The sequence below is a fragment of the Rhinopithecus roxellana genome, chromosome 2 (genome assembly GCF_007565055.1).
Source record: "Rhinopithecus roxellana isolate Shanxi Qingling chromosome 2, ASM756505v1, whole genome shotgun sequence".
Classification (NCBI taxonomy): domain Eukaryota; kingdom Metazoa; phylum Chordata; class Mammalia; order Primates; family Cercopithecidae; genus Rhinopithecus; species Rhinopithecus roxellana.
This window is the reverse complement of record NC_044550.1, coordinates 54,508,177-54,528,596: the sequence shown is the minus strand read 5'-3', so window position 1 is coordinate 54,528,596 and position 20,420 is coordinate 54,508,177. Positions and strand designations below refer to the sequence as shown.

The following is a 20,420-nucleotide window of genomic DNA, read 5'->3' as shown; positions in this document are numbered from 1 at the left end:
TTTTGTGTTTCATGCATCCAACATACAATTTCTTATAGACCTGAGGAAGAACCAAGAAATAACCAAAATAAGTATCTGTAGTTATTTTAATAACTACTAATACATATTGATAGAAATTACATTTTTATACTCAATATTTTTCTTAGCAATTTTTATTGAAATCCTTCCTAAGGTGAACATCTCATAAATCCAGTAGTTAAAGAGCTGTAAAATACTGTAAGAGCAACTCAGCTCTCCTTTTCTTCTCCTTCATGTACCCTCTTTGAAATACTTTACACTCAAAATTAAAGAGGACAAGATCAATTAAAGGTGGAAACAGTGATAAACAGGATGTGTTTACTTTGCCCAACACAGATGTGGACTCGTTAATTCTGAAGTATGTTTCCCACAAAAGGCAGTTGTTTGGGAATGGTAACAGTGGAAAAAGAAACTTGTGCAGGTCTTACAACAAGTAATATGAGTTCATTGGTTAAGAAATTCCAAATGCAATAAGAGTTTGGTTGCATTGAAAACAGGACCACTGGCTTTAACTTCCCTGCAGCTGTATAACATCTGGAACAAATAAGCCAAGTTTCTATTTTTGAGTGAAGAATGCTTGTTTGAGTGATTCACACCCACCAAAATGTTTCCAGTGTATTATCTTTAGAAGAATTAAATGGAAGCACTTTGCACTCTGTCCAATATATTATCTGGACAAATTTTTTAAATAGGCTTTTTTTTTTTTTTTTGGCTTTTAAAAAAACACCAACCATGGGATAGTTTGCTTTGACTCTTACCATAGCATAAGTGGTCTAAAACTGGCATGAACCACTAATAAGGGAAGAAAGAGAAAGAGAGAGATTGTATATAATAGTTAAAACAGAAAGTATATATATTTCTTGGTTACACCAGCTTTTCTCACTTCCCATTTCTGAGAGGCCATCACCTGGAAAAATGTCTTGCTAATGAATATTCGATAAATGTTCATTAAATTGATGATTGAATGGATCCTTCCCTCCAAAAGCAATAATAACAACAATAATAATAGTAATAGTGCTACACTAATTCAAAGTTAATGAGTAAATTATGTTAGTTATTTGATACAGCAGTGATAGCAGATATGGGTATAGTCATTTCCCTCTATACTAACACAAATAAGTCACAAAAATGCAAGAATTTATTGCTGAAATCAGATTTTGTAGCAACTATGCAGAAATATCTATTTTAGTCTGTGCTTTTATACCTTCTTGTGCAGTCCCAGGAGTATTAATTTAAACTATCTCAAATTAAGACTATTGAATTAGAACATGATTTCGATTTATGAACAGACTTCAACAGATTAAATGACTCACTCACAGTCAACAGTTAATTATTAGTAGAAACCATCAATGAAGCTTAAATATTATGAAACACATGGGGAGGTGAAGATAAGCAAGACTTCAGTATTTGCCCTTTAAGTGCTCTTAGTGTTTTCAGGGAAATAAGTCAAAACATCACTGCAGTATAAGGCAAAAAGGGGTACATTGCACAGGAGAGAAATACTTTTGGAATTCAGTGGAAGAAGAGATGATGTTTGATCTGGAGATAGGAGCGGAAAGGAATGGAGTGGAAAGGAATGGTGAAGGGAGAGCATTGGAGATAATGTTAAGTGATAATAGAGGAAGTAAACTTTTAGTGGGGACTTAAAGGATGATTAGAAATTGAACTGGAGAGGGGGAGAATTGAACACATAAGAAGGGAAAGGCAGTCAATATCAGGAATTAAACCTATTACCCAAGATAAGATTCACAAGTGTAAAACAGACAAGGGAAAACCCAAATAGTTCAGTCTGGCTTCTGCATTGGCTTGAAGGAGTGAAGTGGGAATTAAGCCTGGAAAGGTCATCAGAAACTTTGACTGCAGGACTGAGGCAGATCTTGGACTGGACTTAATAGGAAATGGGGAAATATGCCAAACATCTTGTGCAGATAAATAATAGGATGAAAGTTAGGCTTTAATGTTAGAAGGTATAGAGTAGTACAGATGAGGGAGGAAAAACTGGAGAAGACAAGCAGAATAACAGTAATCCAGGTGAAAAGTAAAAAGGACTGGAAGTAGAGGTCCTGCTGTAGTTGGCAAATTTTGAGTTAATGCTTTCAATATTGCAACTACCAGATCATTCAGGTACAGATAGAACTTAGATTATGTATATCTATCTAGAAAAGTTTTTGAGAGACCTCACTTTCCCCCAGTACTCAGAAAAGAGAGGGAGAGAGAACGTGTGTGTGAGACAGAGGACAGAGACAGTATTGCTGTAGAGGTATAGAGCACACAGGTGAGCTGGATGGATGTCTGCCACCTCTGTGTTCTTCCCTTCACCCCCCTCTTCCTCATTTGATGTTTCCTTGACAACTGTTGAGAACTATGAAGTATAAAGGTGAATCTGAAAGGTAGATTTCTTGTCCTAAAAAACTTACAGGTTAACTGGTGAGTGGGTGGGAAAATATGCACATAGAAATGGCAAGCTAGAAAGCAACCTGAGAGGACAGAAAAAGTTCTGTAAGAATTCAGGGGAGGCAGAATGTACTTTGGACCATGGATGTTCAAAACCAAGTTAATGAAAGAGATAGCATCTGAACTGGGTCTGGAAGGGTGAGTATGGTGAGGACGTGAGGACTGGAGAGGAAAGGTGTTCTGATAGGAAGGAAAATCATGCACAAAGGCTTGGGAGCACAAAACACGAGCCTGTGAGGGAAGGCGGAGGACCTCCTTGTGGCTACAGACAGGCTGTCAGCACAAATCAGATATCAGAATCACCCAGGAAGCTTTAGAATATATGATGCCTGGCCTCATCCCAAGAAGGCTGGATAACTGATCTGGGTGGAAGGGGAAGGCTTAGGCATTGATACTTTTCAAAAATACCCTGGGTGATTCCAGTGGTTCACAAGGGTTGAGACAAAGGTGTAGGAAGGAGGGTCATGGCAGAAAAGTCTTGAGAGAATAACTAAACTACACAAGTGGAAGCAAAATCTAATTAGTTTTTGCCATTCTATAGACCTCAAGGAGAGTCAGTAATATTTGTGTCACAATGACTTAGAATCAAAATTTCTAAGTATGAAAATGCATAATCCATTTTGAAAGGATGTGATGTGACTGTTCTGTTGGATAAACTTCATCAGTGTGCTTTTAGAATTCAAAAGAAAATAAATTATATTAAAAATATGAAAATTTATAGGGCAAGATCTCTTTTTGTTATTTTATTTACTGTCTAGTAGAGTACATCTTGAATATAGTTGCTTGGTAAATCACTGATAACTAAACTAGCAAACTAAAAGACACATGAAAAGATCTCAGAGAGGCATAGTTTCTATTGAATGTAGGACATCAGTGAAACAAAAAATAATGTTATAGAATAAAACTTTCTGGATCCATGCTCAGTGTCACAAAGTTTGGAAGGCATGTGCAATGTGGACTGTGCATGGACTTAGCAGGATTTATTTATTTGTTCTTTTTGTATCAATACTCCTGACTATTAAGCCCAGACTCCTCTATGTGAAAATTGTTCACAATTGTTCAAACATAACAACGAGCTACTTTGGCATGTAGTCTATTATCACAAGAACTCTTTATCAGTACCCAGCTTGTCCTGGCTTGATTAGGAGCAATTCCTATTAATTCAGGAAGGCATTTCGTCTTCCTCTCTCTTTCTCAAATTCACCAATCAGAGAACTCCAGGCTCTTCCCTTAGATATCAAACTGAATCCATCTACGGTGAGGGCCAGCGAATTCTATTTTTAAAAGCCTCTTCAGGTAGCCCTAAAGATTAGCTGGATTTTATATCCACTGCTTTACACAGTACTATTGTCTTAGCTGTTGCTTCACCTTAATGTATGTGCATAAAGCAATCACTTCATTCATTTAAAATATGTTGTAATGCAACAGTGTTAACTTTAAGTCATTGAAATTACACATTCCCAGGACTGCACAGACTGGAAAGCACAGACCACATACCAAAGAGTGCTGTGTAATGAGATACAACTGCACTAAATGCTTCTGCTAATAAATCACCATCACTGCTATTTTTTGCTTCTTATTTGGATCATTATGAGGACCAGAGAGTGGGCAAGGGGTTGGGGGGTTTTACACATTCTTGCTATTACTGCCTCATGGAACTTCATTTTGTGAAGTGAGTTTGCCTAGAGGCTCAAATGAAACAATACACATGACAGAAACTTGTAAAGCATAAACTGTCAAATGTAGGGCAGGAACCCTTTCTGCACTTTTTGCCATTGTATCACCAGGGCTAGCACCATGCCCGCACATGGTAGGTGCTCAGTAAACATCTGTGGGATGAATAAATTGAAATATTAAATATTTGCTAAAGAAAATGAATGGTAGGGCCAAAAATAATTCTTAAAAAAAAAATGAGGTTAACTTAAAATATTTTAGGGTCTTAGGCACTGAAAACATATGTAGAGCTAAACCTATTTTTAGCTAAAAACTACCAGAGTAATTGACTCTGGTACTTTTCTGCCTAGGTAGGTGGATAAATGAATTATCACTCAGGGTTCTTTGAGGAACTTTCAAGGGTAAATGGTAATTTGTACAGGGTAATGGCAAAGTGCTAGGTGCATGGGTAAATGAGAGTAGCAATTACTTTATTTTTTTTTTTTAAATGTGTAGTCACTGTTATCTATTATCGTGCAGATGTTAAAAACAAATTATGTCAAATTCTTTCTTTTTCTCTTAGCAAAAGGCTAGACACATAAAGTTTAAAACTAAAAATAAATTCAACTAATAAAATCACCCATTTTTGTTTCTGCTTTTTTTTTTTAATTTAGAGGAAGGTTCTAGCAACAGCTTCTCAGAGCTCCTCTCTCCTCTATTCTGCCCTCTCAGGCAACCCCCACCCAATCACTTGCTACTATTAGTAGGAAAGGTGTTCATTACCTGCTTAATGCCACCTCTGCTTCCAAGGTTGTTGACTGCTCTTCGTTTCCCTTGCCTCCCAGATCCTAAAATCCTAACCTGTCACAGCCTTGAAATTGATCTTCTCAAAATGGAGGCCCATAACATTTCTACAATCCTATCTGCAGATGGTTCCAATTTAATCTCTTGGAACCTCGCCCTTCAGTGAAGGTCCTCAGTTTTAAAATCTGCCTTTTAACAGGAGGAGCTACATATAATCCCTTTTGAAAAACAAACAAACAAAAAGCTGAATAGAATAAGTTTTAAACAAGGTTATGGCTTCCTCAACGTCTCAAATGTTTCTGCAAACTGTACTACAAAACTAAATTAATATTGGGCCAGTGGGGCAGGGGATATCTACTGAATCACCAACATCACTTTTTTGGCCCCTGGATTTTCCTTGGGGGCCTCCTATAAATGCTGCTTTTTAACTGTGGCACAGTCACAGTTATTAAGTAAAGCTGAGGCCTTGCCAACTTTCTGGTTTTGCTACCCAAATTTCTAAATGTTTGGTTGATTATAGCCCTAAAACACCCACATACTAAGTAGCTTTTAAACATTTTCTCCTCTGGGTAATCACCTGGTATATCTGAACTGAAAGCCACCACATATAAATTAAGTATTTACTCAACTAACTACTGCTAAAATCAATGGCCTTGAGGAATACATTAAAATTATATAACAGAGCTTGGCTTTTATGAATTAAAACTCCTAAAACTTAAATGTCATGTCCTCCACTTGACCTGAAAAACTGACTTTAATTTTATATGCAGTATTTAAGGAACAACCCCCAGAGATAAATACATTGTTCATAAGTGTCCAGTGCATGAACTCATATATGAACTGTAACACAAGAAACGTAAGCTATGCAAAAGAAAAAAAAAAACATATATATACTTTGAATTTTGAATTTTACATATATACATAAATAGATATATGTCAATGTTTAGTAATAAGAGAGTATAAATGATAAGCCTTCATCATCTGAGCTGAATATATGCAACGAAAAGAAAGGTACATATCCCAATAAAGCATACATGACAAAGAAAAAATATTGCTTTAAGCTTTTAATTCCAAGAGCAGCCTAATTAAACATGATGCCAAAAGTAAAAGGGACCCATATGGCCTAGGAATATAAGGATGGAGAGATTTGAGGAAGAGATCTTTATACACAGTTCATGCTCGCTTTCTCACAAAATGTATTACCGCAAATCAAGAAGTACGGAAGAGAATAGAAGTTAATTTCCTGGCAAGATGAAATGATTGAATAAGAACAAAATAATTGTTTCCTTTATGATCTTAAAATCCTGATAACTAATAACACAGAAGCAGGCATCAAAAAACACATGAGTCAGGCATGGTGTCATTGCAGGTGCAAGACCACAGTTGAGGGATTATTTCTAGTTCAAAGAAAAAGCATGTTTTTTTCCTGGGCCTCAACAGTTGAACAAGTAGTTAACTCCCATGACTCTTTCTCAGCCATTCACCACTCCCAGCAAATACTCATAATTTCTCAAAAATTGAAATCCCAAAGCAGAGTGAGAGTTGAAGTTTATTAGAATATGGAATACAATAGCATGAATAGTGACCAAGACCATTAGTAAGAAAGAAAAATCTCATGTTGATAACTTTTAAGTGGTTATTGCTGGCTGAGATATCTTTGGCATGTACATTAGTGGCCCTGAGTGAAAAAGAAAAACACAGTTAAATGAACAAAAATGTCAGCCCCAACTCGGTAGGTCAGAAAACTACCTCATAATTATATGAGGTTGCTCCAGGGGAATAGGTTCTTAATTTGGGGAGAAAAACAACTTATTTTAAAAATCTGTTAAGTTTCAGCTGGGCGCGGTGGCTCACACCTGTAATCCCAGCACTTCGGGAGGCCGAGGCGGGCAGATCACGAGGTCAGGAGATCGAGACCATCCTGGCTAACACGGTGAAACCCCATCTCAACTAAAAAATACAATAAATTAGCTAGGTGTGGTGGCGGGCACCTGTAGTCCCAGCGAGTCGGGAAACTGAGGCAGGAGAATGGCGTGAACCCGGGAGGCGGAGGTTGTAGTAAGCCGAGATAGAACCACTGCACTCCAGCCTGGGTGACAGAGCAAGACTCCATCTCAAAAAAAACAAAAACAAAAACAAAACAAAACAAAACAAAACAAAACAAACAAACAAAAAAAAAACGCACATGGCCATATACAGAGTAGTATAATCGTATTCGTATTTTAGGTTATTCAAAGACCTGCCTGAGTACCTTAATAAATCCCACTTGACAATTCTTCAAGACCTGAGGATTCTCTAAAATACTTTGGAGCAGTTGAAAGCAGAAACAAGCAGAACAAGTTGGAAGGGACTGAGAAATGGCCATCAGGGCTCAGGCAGGGCAAAGCTCTTAAGAGGAGAAATACTTAGAATGAGTTGAAGGTACAGAGATCTTATCAGCTTTGTGATTAGGGACAATTACTTCACCCCTTTGAGCACTTCACCTCTGTCTTCTTACCTGTAAAAATCTAAAATTTTACAGTCATTTACAAACAGTTGTGAAGATTAAATGAGAGAACGTGTGTAAAATGCCTGCCAAGGAGTAGGTGCACAATGACTGAAAATTGCTTCCTAGTAGTGTATTACCTTAGATACCATGAAAACTCTAAAAGAATAATCATTTTGCATTGCAAGAGTTAAAAATTGGAAATAATCTGCATGTTCATGATCAGGCAATGGTTAAATTATGATACATGCTTACAAAGAAAGAGTATGTAGCAGTTTAAAAAGTTAAAGCCATTTTTAGTGATGTTGATGGATTAGTGTAGATGTTCAAGATACACTATTAACTGAAAAAAGCAAATTGAAAATAATGTAGATTGGCCAGGTGCAGTGGCTCACGCTTGTAATCTCAGCACTTTGGGAGGCTGAGGCAGAGTTAGATGTCAAGAGTTAGAGACCAGCCTGACCAACATGATGAAACTCCATCTCTACTAAAAAAAATACAAAAATTATCTGGGCATGGTGGCGTGCACCTGTAATCCCAGCCACTTGGAAGGCTGAGGCAGAAGAATCACTTGAACCTGGGAGGCAGAGATTACAGGGAGCTGAGATAGATCATGGCGCTACACTCCAGCCTGGGTGAAAGAATGAGACTTTATCTAAAAAAAAAAAAAAAAAAAAAAAAAAAAAAGTAGATAATATTCTATCCTTTGAATAATTCACAATTGATAAGAATTTCCCACTTGTGGAAATTTAGTTTGGTTTCTGCTTTCCCTCCAGTTTAATTAACAACTCTCTACAACCAAGTTTCTGCTTTTACCCCTGCTTAGGACAGATTTCTAAAATGGAAATTGCTTAATCAAAATATACGTATTTTGTAAAGCTTTAGATACATATTGTCAAATTGCTTTGCAGTTAAACCATGTCAATTTACAATTATATCTGAGCTGTTTAAGTGTCCCATTTTCCATGCCCTATTTATTTTGCATACTTTTTTAACTTTGTTAATTTCACAGTCCAGATTTGTTTGCAGTCATTTAGATTTGCATTTTTACTACTATTGGAAATGAACATTTCTTTTATATGCGTGCTGGTATATAATATTTCTTATTTATGTATTTATTTTAAAGACAGCGTCTGCTCTGTCACAGGTTGCAGTCCAGTGGCACAATCACAACTCACTGTAGCCTAGAACTCCTGGGCTCAAATGATCCCACTTCCACCCGGCACATCCCCCCCCTCCCTAGCTTCTGGCGTAGCTGGGACCACAAGCACTAATCACCATGCCTAAGTTGTTTTTTGTTGTTTGTTGTTGTTGTTGTTGTTGTTGTTGTTGTTTGTAGAGACAGTATGTTGCCCGGGCTAGTCTCTAACTCCTGGCCTCAAGCAATCCTCCTGCCTTGGCCACCAAAATTAATGGGATTATGGGCTTGAGCCATCTTGCCCAGTCTCCTTTTTTTCTACAATTGTTATTGCCGTCTACCTACTTTCCTGTAGGGTTTTAGTGGGAATTTTAAAATAAATTTTTAAAGTATTCTATATGTAGAGGGTAGAAAACTTTTGGCTATCATATTTTTAGTGACATGCCACAGCTTATATATCTTTTAAAGTTCACAATTGTTTTGGCATGCAAAATTTTTAAATTTTTCTATGGCCCTAACTACTGATTTCTCCTTCTGATTGCTTTAATTGCTTCTATATTTAAAAAGATTTCCTATACTACAATCAGGAAAATAGTTACATATATTTTCTTCTAAATTTGTTTATGGTTCTTTTGATACATTTAAATCTGTAATTCTTCTGGGATTTGGGTAGAATAAGGTTAGAATGTTCCTGTTTTGTTCCATCAATTATTATTTTTTAGTAACTTTTTACTGTTGATCTTATTCCAATGTCTTGTTTTACCCGTATTTTATACTTGGCTTGGAGTCCCATCTCTCCTGGGACCTACTAATGGTTTCAGACAGTAATCTTTTCACAGCTCCTTACAGTGCCATGAATTTGAAGGAAGAGCTTTCTAAGTGCTGAATTTTCTCAGCCAGTTACATCATTTGCTGTTGCTGTTGTGTATGTGTGACTGTTTTTAGCACTCTTTTTATACATTATTAAGAAACAATTTTTAAAAGAAGATAGAATCATCATTCTCATACAGCTATACAGTGAGCATGTGGCAAATATTTTTAACTCGCTAATTAATGAGGGACCAGTAAGGTATTACAACTGATTCCGGAGAATTCAAAGAGCAGAGACATAAAAAGGGAATAAACAGATTTTTAAATAAATTTCAAATAAATAAAAAAGGGTCAATGCAAAAATCCATTGTATTCCAGTAAGCACAACTACTTTGCATTACTACAGACAATAATTATTTGAATTATTATCAAATTTCTAAAATTTGCAGAATTGCAATAAAGATCATAAATGAGAAAACCTAAATGAGTGAATAGTCAAGATACCCATTGTTTGACTTTTTGCCCATTTCAAAGTTTCTCACAAGTTTCCCTGGCAATCTGTCTCCTTCCTTATTTTTATCATAATAATTTTGGAAAGATTATTCTTGATCATAAAATGCAGCTAGTCTCATTAGTTTTGCCTTACTGTTTATATAGGTGTCGCAAAAGTGTTATTTTACCATATAGATCACCTTAAGTTTGTGTTGTAAATTCTAAGGCTACACAATTTTGAACAAATACTAAATTAAATTCTGTCTGGAAGTATTCGTAAGGAATCTCAAATTGGACTTTTAAGGCCCTCTATTATTTGTCATCCTGCTGCTAGAAAACTAAATCCAAGAAACTCTGTCCACAATATTTCACCTATAAAACCTATAAATTTGGGTAAATTATTCTCTTCTAAAAGCCCCAAAATATCTTAAGATAACTTATACATAGTATACAATATTCTTGACCATTAAAGCCAATAAATAGACAAGTTTGTCTGGAAGATCTTTGTAAATACTACCTCCAGGAGTCAAGTTGAGCTTAATTCCTTAAAAGTAGCTGTTTCTGTGTGATTCAATGAACATTGTTTTCAAACATGACATTACAGGGAAGGCTTTGGTTTTATAATTTGTACAATTACATCCTGGTATAAAGGATGACAACTTCTTACTGAACTGATGCGGATTACTAAATGGCCGTGGAAAGTAAAAAGACTCAATAAGAATTTCTGAGTCCTAGAGGAATAAATGAAAATCATATGTCATTTTCAAATGTTTCATTTCATTTTATAAAGTAGATTCTACTAAATTTCTATGGGTTACAGATTTCTTAAGAAGAAGAAGAAGCGGTGTTCTTATATATCTGAAAAATGAAACATTAAGAGAACATCAACAATATCCCAAATGAATAACCATAAGAAAATTCTCTCATTACTGCATTCAGTCTTATTACAATTTTAATTCCTAATCCGCTGAATCTTGTGCATCATATGCAGCCCTCTGCTTTGGCCTAAAATGGGTCCTGGAAATCCTGACTCAGTCCACTCGTGGTGCAATCTGAAAGCTATCTAACCAATGTCAGCTCAGCTTTGAAGTGTCAATAATTAAAGTACCTGGTAGTTATCTTCCATGAGGTTCTAAGACAGTTCTTTGTTAAAGACATAAATTCTGGGCTATAACCTGGAAGAGAAACTTCAGGGAAGCAGCAGAGTAAAACAGTACTATCAATAAACTATAGGGACCTAAAATGACTGTTGTGGACTTATTACTAATAATTTTCAAATGTGAGCAGTCTGATGAGAGTTTATAATAAGAATAATGCAACAGACAAGGAAATTTAGTTCTTTTTGTGGTATGCAAAACAATGATAATAAAGCCACTGCAAAAGACAATTAGACAAACATCTCTAAGGATGTGATTAAATCTATTTTCAAAGAAGTGTGTGAAAGATAGATCAGATTCAAAAAATGAATGAAAATAATTTTACAGAGGAAGAAGTCTTGAGATAGAGATAAGACATAGATAATACTAAAACATAATTGTTAATACAAGAAACCAAGTAAAGAAATTTAGGTAAGTGTACGTAACGCCTAAACATTTGTATTTTTTAAACAGTAACTGAAATTATGACTGATAACATTATACTATTGTTGTCTAATGTCATTAGGCAAAACACTGCTACAACTCTGATAAATATAGAAAAACCTGATGGGAATATTTCCAACAGTTATAATCATTATTTTCCCTTAGGTTAAAAACAAGTAAAGTAGAAAGGGCAATGAAAAAAATTCAGGAACTTCGCATAAAGCATATAAAATTTCTGAAATATTGTTGTTAATAACATTATGCCTATTCAACTTACATAAATAAGTCTGAGCAGCTCTTCTGATTTGAAAATTCTTCCCAAGGAATTCCACAAACAAAACTAATTATTTTTAGCACCTCTTTGCAAAGGTGAAGGAATAACTCTTTGTGATATTTTTGAAGGGTCATCTGGGAAATCTCAGAGATAGTTTTAAGTGTAAAAGATATCCTGACTGTTTTATTAATTTTTTCTATACTTAAGGTCCGATTATGAATGGCAAAAATCAGAAAAAATGATAGAGGACATTTGGAAATTTGATTAAAATAAGATCAGGGTACCAGAGAAATAACAATGAGTTAACAGTTTAAGTACATACTTAAAACAATAAAATATTTAAAAATAAACATATACATTAACATGGTTGTAAAGAACCTTAGCTCTTTATATGTGAGGAAACTGTTCTTTTCATTCTTTTCCTTAAATAATCAGGTATGTAACAAATTCAATATAAAGCACAGAAAATTATTTTTATTAGACATAATTTTTGCTATCTATTTAGGCAGATTACATAGGAAGCTAAAAAAAAAAAAAAAAGTTCACGTAGTAGGCAAGTAGTAAGCTAAGAAAGCAAGCCCATCAAGATTGGGCAAGTTTTACTGAAATTGTAGCACATCTCATAGCTTCTTTTCAGACTCAGGTATTATGAATTAAGGCAAGTAAAATATATTTCCAAAATTTGCTCTTCATTTTGCTTTTTCATATAACTGCAGTTTTCAGGGGATCCATTTTTATATTAATCCTCAAATGTTATTTCTGTTAAAACTTCAATATGTTTGTCATTACTATGATCAAATGAAGCAGTAACTATTTTTAAAGTTCTCAATTTCAACTTTTAATATGGAAAATATTAACAGTTATCAACTACATAAATGAAAGATTTTAGGGTCCTTAGTAAGTCCCAATATTGTACAGAGGTTCTGAGATGGGGAAAATCATGGGAGGGAAGCCTGAAAACCACTACTCTATATATCCCCACTATAATACTACTACAAAACAACTACAATAGGACAAAACTATTTTCTCTTTGAAACACAAAAGGACATAGACAGTGGTGTCAGTCTGTCCCTATTCTCACAGTGTAGTCTTAACTATTCATATTAAAAGGACTTTTACCAAAGTAACTTCTATTTCAAGAAGAAAACTAGAGGCTGATAATTAAGAATTGTCTGTCTTCCACAAGCATTTTAAAAGATGAACAAAATTTATGTGGCAACTTTCAATAGCCACACACATACCTTTTTAAAGAGACAAAATGAATCATTCATTAACAGGACCCAAAGGCAAACACATTCTATAGGATATAAGCAAAAGTATATAAACTTAAAATTATGCCTAATAATTAGGCATCAAATTTGCGGTTTCCTATCTTAGTTAGAAGTCAACTACATATCAAGTGAGTATTCATTGTATAATTCAACTTAATATCAGTCTAAAGTTATGTGTCTTAGACCGATATCTAAGTCTGAGGGTCTTGGGACCTATATTCAAGCTGACTTGTTAAAAGAACAACAACAACAACAACAACAAAAATGATTACTGTTGAAATAAAGTTGTCTGAATAATGATTCAATGTAGTTGAGTATAAATGTGTACTTTTCATTATCTAAAATATTGTGTAGGCATATTGTTAGTTAGTAGACCTAAGTAAGTTTAAGACAAACAAACCCAAGTAGAACAAAATGTTGTTTATATTAAACCCAACACTGATAAATCAGAGAACATAGCTGCTTATTTTGAACCAAAATTATTACACTAGTCTTGTTTTCCAAACATTTACTGCGATTGTGTGAACTTAAATTTTAAAAACATTTCTGAGTTTCTGTAAAAATAAGTTATTAAGTATAGTACAATTTAAAATACTATAACTGTTAATTTCCTAATTTTTGGAATTTTATGAATATTTGATTTATATAAGAATGTATTTATATAAGAATTCTATAGGCCAATCAGAACAGAGATTCTTTAATTTAGAAGACATTTTAACCTAATTCATTACCCTCCAGAGACAGGAAAATATTATGCACTCATCCAAAAAGAGATAAAGGTCTTTCTAAATTATAAGCATCTAGACACACAGACACAAGACTGCTTATAACTTCAGATCTAAGTATTAGCCACATATCAAAAGTAAACACAGAAAAATCACCAGTTCGTATATCAAAGCATTGTACTCTTTCCTGATGGGTGCAAGAGTCTTAATTTGAGCTCAAAACAGACAAATAACAACCAATAAAAATAAAACACTTTAAAAAAGGTTATTGTCTGTCACACAAGGAGAATAAATCTCTCTAATCCATTAATCTATTTACAGAAATCACAATGGCTAGCCCACAATGTTCTGAATCACTGCTGTCACCAGCAGGAAATAATATATCAGTTGTAAAAGCTGCAAAGAGAAAAACAAAACACAAAAATAGCCAAAAAGGAAAATATAGAAAGAAACAGAAGATCCACAAAGTTAAATTTCTCACTGGGGATTTGCCTTTGGGAGTCTGGGTTTAAGCCCCCAGGGGTACAACCTCCTCCAGCATGTAGGTAATTCATCTATCAGAGGAATCCACTGACTATTGGCAGAAGAACCTCCAAAATATTTACAAGACAATTTTTTAAAGGGGTATAAATAACTATCATGCAGCTATAGCATAAATGTTCAAAAGATTTCATTTAATTCATTAATTATAGAAGGAATCAGTAAGATATTATAACCAATTCAAAGGAGAATTCAAAGAGCAGAACGTATCTGTATAGGGAATAAGGAAAACTGAAATAAAATAGCTGCAAAATAGGTCTCTATACAGGGCAATGATTAATCGAATTCCACTGGGCAGAATTATTTTCCATCTTTGTGGGCAAGGTATTTTCTATTATTATCAGTTTTATACAACTTAAAGAGTTATAAAATAGCACAAAAACAATAAAAATCAAATCTAACTTAGATGGGGGCATAGTCAGGACACCCACTTTTTTGTTGAACACAAGAAATTAAGTACCATATGGAAAAGGCAATACCAAAGCTTCTCTTTATCTTCAATTCTAAATTTCTAATTATTTATTCTCAGAAGAGAGAGCAAATAATATAATTCTTTCCTACATCAAATAAGCAAAAGGTCTAGTAACTAAAATTTTCTAATTGTACGTATTGTGCAACTCTTTTAGAATCATTTTTTTCTCCTCTGAGCATCAGCTTTACCCAAACTTCTTTCTTCTCCCTTATCAATACCACATTAGCAAATCTTTATTTCCATAGAGGCTTTCTAGACACCTATCAGTATGATAAACTATCCAATTTTTTTTTTTAAAAAGATGAAATCCTTTTAAAAGGTTATAATTTGAAGGAAGAAAAAAAAAGCAGATCAAATAGTTTTTAAAGTGATAAGAAAGATGCTTTATGTAAAACCCACCACAGACAGGCACTTCCACTGGTCTAAACCAATCCCAAACTTGAGACATTTTATTTGACAGACTTGAAATCAAGATAGGATTCTTTTTGAATTATTACCCTGAAGTCACACATGTTTGTAAAGGCCTTCGCTAGGAATTCTGAAGTTAGTGACTCATGCGGTTCAGTAGAGTCTAGACAAGCATGAGCCTGTGACACTGCTTTGATCCTGGGCATTTTCAATATCACAACCCAGGGCCTCAAAGCTCCTAATTGGAATTATCATCACTCCTGAGAAAAAGACTAGGGGGGAAACATGTATATATCTCCATGGAAACAAACTTGTTAGTTTTGTTTTCTACAATATAAAGCAAAAAAAAAAAAAAAAGTAAGGCCAAGTATTTCCATAGACTTGACTAACAATGTAATTTATGTATTTTAGGCGCAGCCAGGTGACAACTCTACTAGAATCCCAATCCCGACAGAACTCTACATACAAGCTGTCATTTTTGACCACATTTCCAGAAGGAAGACTTAAGTACCAACATGTTAATTTCCTAATAATTTGCTAAATTTAAATAAATTCCATAGACAGAGCAAATTAGAATAATAAATGAGCCCTGTAGCTGGAAGGCAAATTAGAACAATAAAGTTAATAAAGAAATTAGAAAGAAAACTGTAATATTGACTGTCTTTTTATTATACAGATAGGCTCTGAGCTGTTTGCAACATTTCATGGAAGAGAATTTTGGTGCTACTTCAAAGATATGGAAATTGGTGACATATTATGTAGCTCAGAATTTAAAAAAAAAAAAAAAAAATTCCAGATTCCCCTATTGCTAAATAGAATGGACCAAGCTTTTGCCATATGGCATTGCTAGCTGCTAAAATCATTGAATATTGACCGTTAAGGGATCTCAAATTGGCATACAAGGTTTTAAATAGTACTAAACAAGTAAGTAAAATCTGTGACATCCCATGAAATGATGTATAAAATGAATGAAAGCGTTTAATATGCATATATGCTTGGATAACATGAATCCTAAAACAGCGAAGCTGAAGAAATGAAATCTAAAGGAAACTAGAAGATTTTAGAAAACTCAAGACTCGATGATAGAAATAAACACTTTTTCCTAATGTGCCCTGCAGGTGGCTTTTGTGCAGACAAGATATTAATATTTGAAGGCCACTTTTTATTAAAAATTAATATTTGGTTCTTCCTCTTTATTTCCCATTCAATTTAATTCCCTTTTTTAGTGTTTCAAAATACCTTTTTATTTTTTATTTTATATTTTAATTCTTTTTAATGTATTTTCTTTTTTAAATTATTATACTTTAAGTTCTAGGGTACATGTGCAAAACATACAGTTTTGTTTCATAGGTATAGGTGTGCCGTGGTGGTTTGCTGCACCCATCAACCCATCATCTACATTAGATATTTCTCCTAATGCTATTCCTCCCCTAGACCCCCACCTCCCAAAAGGCCCCGGTGTGTGATGCTCCCTTCCCTGCGTCGATGTGTTCTCATTGTTCAACTCCCACTTATGAGTGGGAACATGCGGTATAGTTTGAATTCAGGTATCGTGATGCCTCTAGCTTTGTTCTTTTTGCTCAGGATTGTCTTGGCTATGCAGGCCTTTTTTTGGTTCCATACGAAATTTAAAGTAGTTTTTTCCAATTCTGTGAAGAAACTCAATAGGAGCTTGATGGGGATAGCATTGACTCTATAAATTACTTTTGGCAGTATGGCCATTTTCACAATATTGATTCTTCCTATCCATGAACATGGAATGTTCTTTCATTTATTTGTGTCCTCTCTTAGTTCCTTGAGCAGTGGTTTGTAGTTGCCCTTGAAGAGGTCCTTCACATCCCTTGTAAGTTGTATTCCTAGGTATTTTATTCTCTTTGTAGCAATTGTGAATGGGAGTTCACTCATGATTTGGCTGTCTGTTTGTCTGTTATTGGTGTATAGCAATGCCTGTGATTTTTTCACATTGATTTTGTATCCTGAGACTTTGCTGAAGTTGCTTATCAGCCTAAGAGATTTGAGGCTGAAACAATGGGATTTTCTAAATATACAATCATGTCATCTGCAAACAGAGACAATTTCCTCTCTTTCTGTTTGAATACCCTTTATTTCTTTCTCTTGCCTGATTGCCCTGGCCAGAACTTCCAATACTTTGTTGAATAGGAGTGGTGAGAGAGGGCATCCTTGTCTTGTGCCTGTTTTCAAAAGGAATGCTTCCAGCTTTTGCCCATTCAGTATGATATTGGTGGTGGATTTGTCATAAGTAGCTCTTACTATTTTGAGATACGTTTAAACAACCTTGAACTGAGGTAATTAGGTGGGGACAAGTGGTGGAAATCTGCTCAGGTGTGGAGTTGGTAGAGCCCAAGGCAGGAAGTCACAGTTCAAATGCAAGGGTGTACTCATGGGGAAGGCAATGGCCTGGCGCGATATGTCAGATGCCAAGCAGGGTGAGTGGAGTGGTGTTACATTGGAATTGGGTATATCAGGGTGATCTCATAATTTTCAGCATATACAATATATAGAACAGATATGGAATATATATATGTACATGTATAGTCCCTCACGCTGTTAACTGAAAGAGCCCGGGAGCAGCCACCCACCAACATCAGTGAGCATACCTAGTGCCAGGACCTTAGATTCCTAACACCATTTTCCACCAAAACAAGCAGGAATGGGGATCCTTGGGGAAACAACTAATTTGGGGGCTGAAGCAGGGAACATACAAGAGTCTGGAATACCTTTTTGTGCCAGAAAGTAAAAAAGTTCTCCAAAAACAAATGGGATTTATCAAAAGGATCACAGAACTCAATGTGAAGGGTACCCACGGGCCAAATATAGGACCACTGGGGCATCAAAATGATGATAATTAAGAGATAAAGTAGGAAACAGTGAGTCCATACTGATCTACAGGCATGAATAAATTGAAAGTTAAATAAGAAAAAGGGTATTTACATAGCATCCACAAAATATTTATTAATTACAGAGGAAACAATGGAGATAGGTGGAAGACACCAGTTTCAGCAAATGATCAAAGAGAATATCATCAGTAATGAAGCAGAATGAATTTGTGCCCTAGCAAATAAGATTCATGTCTAAATCAATTTGTCAAATATGACATTTTAAATTGGAAGAGCAAGACTTTATCTGTTGCAACAGGGGACCGTAGCATCCCCTTTGTAATAGTACTTCCAAAGTTGCATAACCTGAATCTAATTAAAAGAAAACTCAGGCAAACACAAATCGAGGGATGTTATTCAAAATAACTGGCCTGTAATCTTTAAAAGTGTCAAGATCATGACAGTGAAGGTTAAAAGAAGGAACTGTCCCAGACTGAAGAAGGATAGAAAGACATGACAACCAAATACAACACATGATTCTGAAGTAGATCCTTATTCCATAAAGGGAATTTGGGGGCAACTTGTGAAAATTTAATTTTTCCAAATGGTGAAAATGTAAAGTTCTGAAGATTAAATGGTAATAATATAAGAATATTTATTTCCCAAGTTTGACGATTGTATTGTGGTTAGATTTATTTCCTGATTTTGATTATTATATTGTGGTTATGTAGTAGAATGTTCTTAAATGTAGGAAATTACACTGACGGATTTGAGAGTCCAAAGGGGATCGTGTCAGTAGATTATTTGTAAATAATTCATGGGAAAAGGTCTTGGTGGTATACTTACAACTTTTCTGTTAGTCCAAGATGTTTGGTGATAAAATAAATGTTTGGCTTATTAAATGTATAAATGAAAACCCTAGTTTCATGCACTTTATAATGTATAAATTTTATTATTCTATCTATAGATTTGACCAAATTTTAACAATCACTTCTATGGGTCCTTCTATGGTTTAACCAAATTCCTTTGAACATTTTAAATTTAAATTATAAACTTTATTATATTTAATTTTCTAAGAATTCTAAATTTTTACCTAAAAATAAGCCTTCCCATGCATTTAAATGACTATTTTAAATCTAATAAAATAAATATAATGACCCCTATGTTTGCCTAACATATTCCAGTATGGCTTATAAATACATAAAATTTAAACTTAAAAACATGTCTTAATCAATTATTCAATTATCACACTTTAAATGAGAATAGCAAGGCTTATCTGTTAGATATTCTATATTCTAATATGCCAGCTTCTCTAAAATGTAACTACTTATTTTTAAATGAAAGTATTTAAAATTTTTCAAATATCTAACATATTTACAATTTATTCCTATATTTAAAGCTAAGTTTTAAAGCACTAAAAATTCAAGTATATTATCACAAGTAACTTTTATGTTAGCCTCTGAATTGAATTTACTGATAGTAAATACTAACTGGAGATTTAAGTTGCATTATGAAATGTATTAGTTTGCAAGGTCCACTCTAACAAACTTCCACAGACTGGGTGGCTTAAACACAGAAATGTCTTTTCTCACAGTTCTGGAGTTTGGGGGTTTAAAATCAAGTGTCAGTAGGTCTGGTTTTCTTCTAAGGCCTGTCTTCTTCGCTCACTGATGGCAGCCTTCTCTGGCTGATGCAACAGGTGAACGTAGCATCTAGATGTCCTCACATGCTCTTTTCTCTCTGAGCACATCCCCAGTATCTTTCTGTGTGCCCAAATTTGCTCTTCTTTTAAGGACACCAGCCAGGTTGGATTAGGGTCCACCATTATAACTTCATTTTAACTTAATTACCTTTTTAAAAGCCGTATCTCTAACAGATGAACATATAGTTTTCAACATATGAACTTTGAACAGACAATTCAGACCTTAGCATGACAGGTGGACTACAAACATCCAGGGCCCTTCTCCCTGATTAGACTCTCATGGCCAATGCTAAGCCAAGTCTAAACCTCTGAGGATTCCAACATCATGCCTTTCAAATTAAGACTGTCTTGTTGTCTAAGTGCCGTGGATTCAAATTTCTTATTATCTAATACTCTTGTCTGATTTGAGTTTTATCACCCGCTGAGGTTGACTGATAGTCAATGAGTCTATGCATGATGTCATTCTATTTCTAGATTGTTTTCATATTCTCTCTATTGGCCAGGCCAACACTCCTATAAAAGACTTCATTTGTCTATGTCTCTGTTTTGGTACCAGTACCATGCTGTTTTGGTTACTGTAGCCTTGTAGTATAGTTTGAAGTCAGGTAGTGTGATGCCTCCAGCTTTGTTCTTTTGACTTAGGATTGTCTTGGAAATGCGGGCTCTTTTTTGGTTCCATATGGAATTTAAAGCAGTTTTTTCCAATTCTGTGAAGAAACTCATTGGTAGCTTGATGGGGATGGCATTGAATCTATAA

General features: G+C 34.7%; 1 protein-coding gene across 2 annotated transcripts in view; it reads left to right on the top strand.

The window, feature by feature from the left end:
* The window catches only part of CFAP299 (cilia and flagella associated protein 299), a 664,335-nt gene extending 648,560 nt beyond the window's left edge, over positions 1–15,775 (top strand). Inside the window, exon 7 of one of the 2 annotated variants that reach the window (XM_010354116.2) lies at positions 15,536–15,775. In XM_010354116.2, coding sequence (XP_010352418.2) covers positions 15,536–15,631 — 96 coding nt within the window. In that variant the 3' untranslated portion in view covers positions 15,632–15,775. The remainder of the gene's footprint in view (positions 1–15,535) is intronic. The other variant, XM_010354117.2, reaches the window with a different exon arrangement.
* The last annotated feature ends 4,645 nt before the right edge of the window (positions 15,776–20,420 follow it).